At 39.9% G+C, this 1,791-nt stretch overlaps 1 protein-coding gene across 2 annotated transcripts in view; it reads right to left on the minus strand.

The window, feature by feature from the left end:
* ZNF829 (zinc finger protein 829) overlaps positions 1-1,791 on the minus strand; it is a 27,936-nt gene that overhangs the window by 17,739 nt on the left and 8,406 nt on the right. For both annotated transcript variants that reach the window (XM_011950630.1, XM_011950629.1), the window contains exons 4-5: positions 1,203-1,329; positions 799-894 (exon numbers count right to left, since the gene is read on the minus strand). In XM_011950630.1, coding sequence (XP_011806020.1) covers positions 799-894; positions 1,203-1,329 — 223 coding nt within the window. The remainder of the gene's footprint in view (positions 1-798; positions 895-1,202; positions 1,330-1,791) is intronic.

The following is a 1,791-nucleotide window of genomic DNA, read 5'->3' on the forward strand; positions in this document are numbered from 1 at the left end:
TATATATATATACTCATAGAATGAAATACAACATAGCCAATAAGAATGAACACCAGATATATGCAGCACCATAGATATGTCACATAAACAACATGTTGAGCAAAAAAAGCCAAAGGCAAAAGACTAAATACTGTGCGACTGCATCTATATAAAGTTCAGAAATAGGCAAAACGAATCCCTGGTGCTAAATATCAGGATGGTATTTATTTTGGGAGAGGAAAAAGAGGCTGATGATTGGGAAGGGGCAGAGAAGGGGTTCTGAGGTGCTAGTAATGTTCCACTTATTGTCCTAGTAGTGGTTTCACCGTTCTCAATTTCACCATGCTATGCAATCGTAGTCATGTAGTTTTATGTGTGTATGTTATCCTTCAATTTCTTTTAAAGTAAGAAATAATCAAATGTTTGATAAATGAAAGAATGAGCTATTAAATCCAGAATGAACTGGTCAAAGATGTTAAATAGCTGAAAGTAGATAAAATGAAAACAAGTATAGGGAACGAAAAAGACACAAACATGCACTTACATACATCTATTTCTTAGGGTAAGAGTGTCTACTGTTATACAATTCTAAACGTAGCGTATCATAGGAAGGAATGAAACCTAAAATGTGGGTAGAATTATAGCATAATTATAGCCAGGGAGGTACTTGCTATATTGGACTAGGGAGAAGGTATGAGAAAAAAAAAGTGGGATACCTTATATGGAAGAGGCTTCGGGCCTTTAAGGGGAGCTTCCTGATAACATCTCAGAAGTATATCTCTTCATAGCCCTGCTCCTGAGCCATCATCTCTTACTTACCTGAACACAGGCCTCTAGTCAGCTCTCTTTCAACCATCCAGGGCTCTTTTCCTTGTTCTAATAAGGAGATCACAGCTGGCTTAGAATTGGAAAGTCCTGCTCACAAGAAAAGACATGGGACATGGTTATGCTCTGGGCTCCCCAGAAATCAGATCGAGTCCCTTAGTGATCAAAGAAGAGATGACACTACAAGAAGGACCAGAGAAAGATGGAGAAGATGAAGCTTCAGCCGCAGCCCACTGGAGCTGCCCACTTCCAACTCTTCCATTCTATTTCAACTCAAACCATTCCTTAGGGAACAGGGAGCAGAAATTCAGCTGGTTACATGAAGCAAATAATTTACAGTGGAGAAAGGAGACATTTATAAGGGCAGACTCTGAATTTTGGGGAATAGTTATCCTTACCCACTGAAACCAGGTTGCTGAAATTCTCCAACATTACTTCTTTGTATAAATTCATCTGACCAGAGTCCAGGCATTCCCATTCCTCTTGAGAGAAGTCTATGGACACATCCCTGAACATCACTGACCCCTGAAACAACAAACATGCTTTCACAATAGAAGGAGAAAAGAAAAAGATGGTGGTAGAGGTGGCAAGAAAGGACAGAGTAAGCAAAATTAAAGGAGGTGAATCCTATCATATCAGAAGATATATGTCCTGTGTACAAAGGGATGTACAAATAGGCTGGACTTTTCCAGTGATAGGAAACAGCATGCATTCAGTTCAATTAGTGAGTTTCTTCCCCCTCCCCACTTTCCCTTTATGCCCCAAGAGAGGGGAAAATGGGAGGGGGCTTTCAAACACATCTCATAATACATGCAGTAAAAATTCAGAATATCAGGGCAAAACAAAAATGAAAGTTTCTAAAAGCTTCTAGGAAAAAAACACAGATCACATAAGTTTTCAGGAATCAGAATGGCAATAGACTTCTCTTTTTTTTTGAGACGGAGTCTGGCTCTGTCGCCCAGGCTGGAGTGCAGTGGCCGGATCTCA

The sequence above is a fragment of the Colobus angolensis genome, unplaced genomic scaffold (assembly GCF_000951035.1).
Source record: "Colobus angolensis palliatus isolate OR3802 unplaced genomic scaffold, Cang.pa_1.0 Scaffold31, whole genome shotgun sequence".
Taxonomy (NCBI): domain Eukaryota; kingdom Metazoa; phylum Chordata; class Mammalia; order Primates; family Cercopithecidae; genus Colobus; species Colobus angolensis.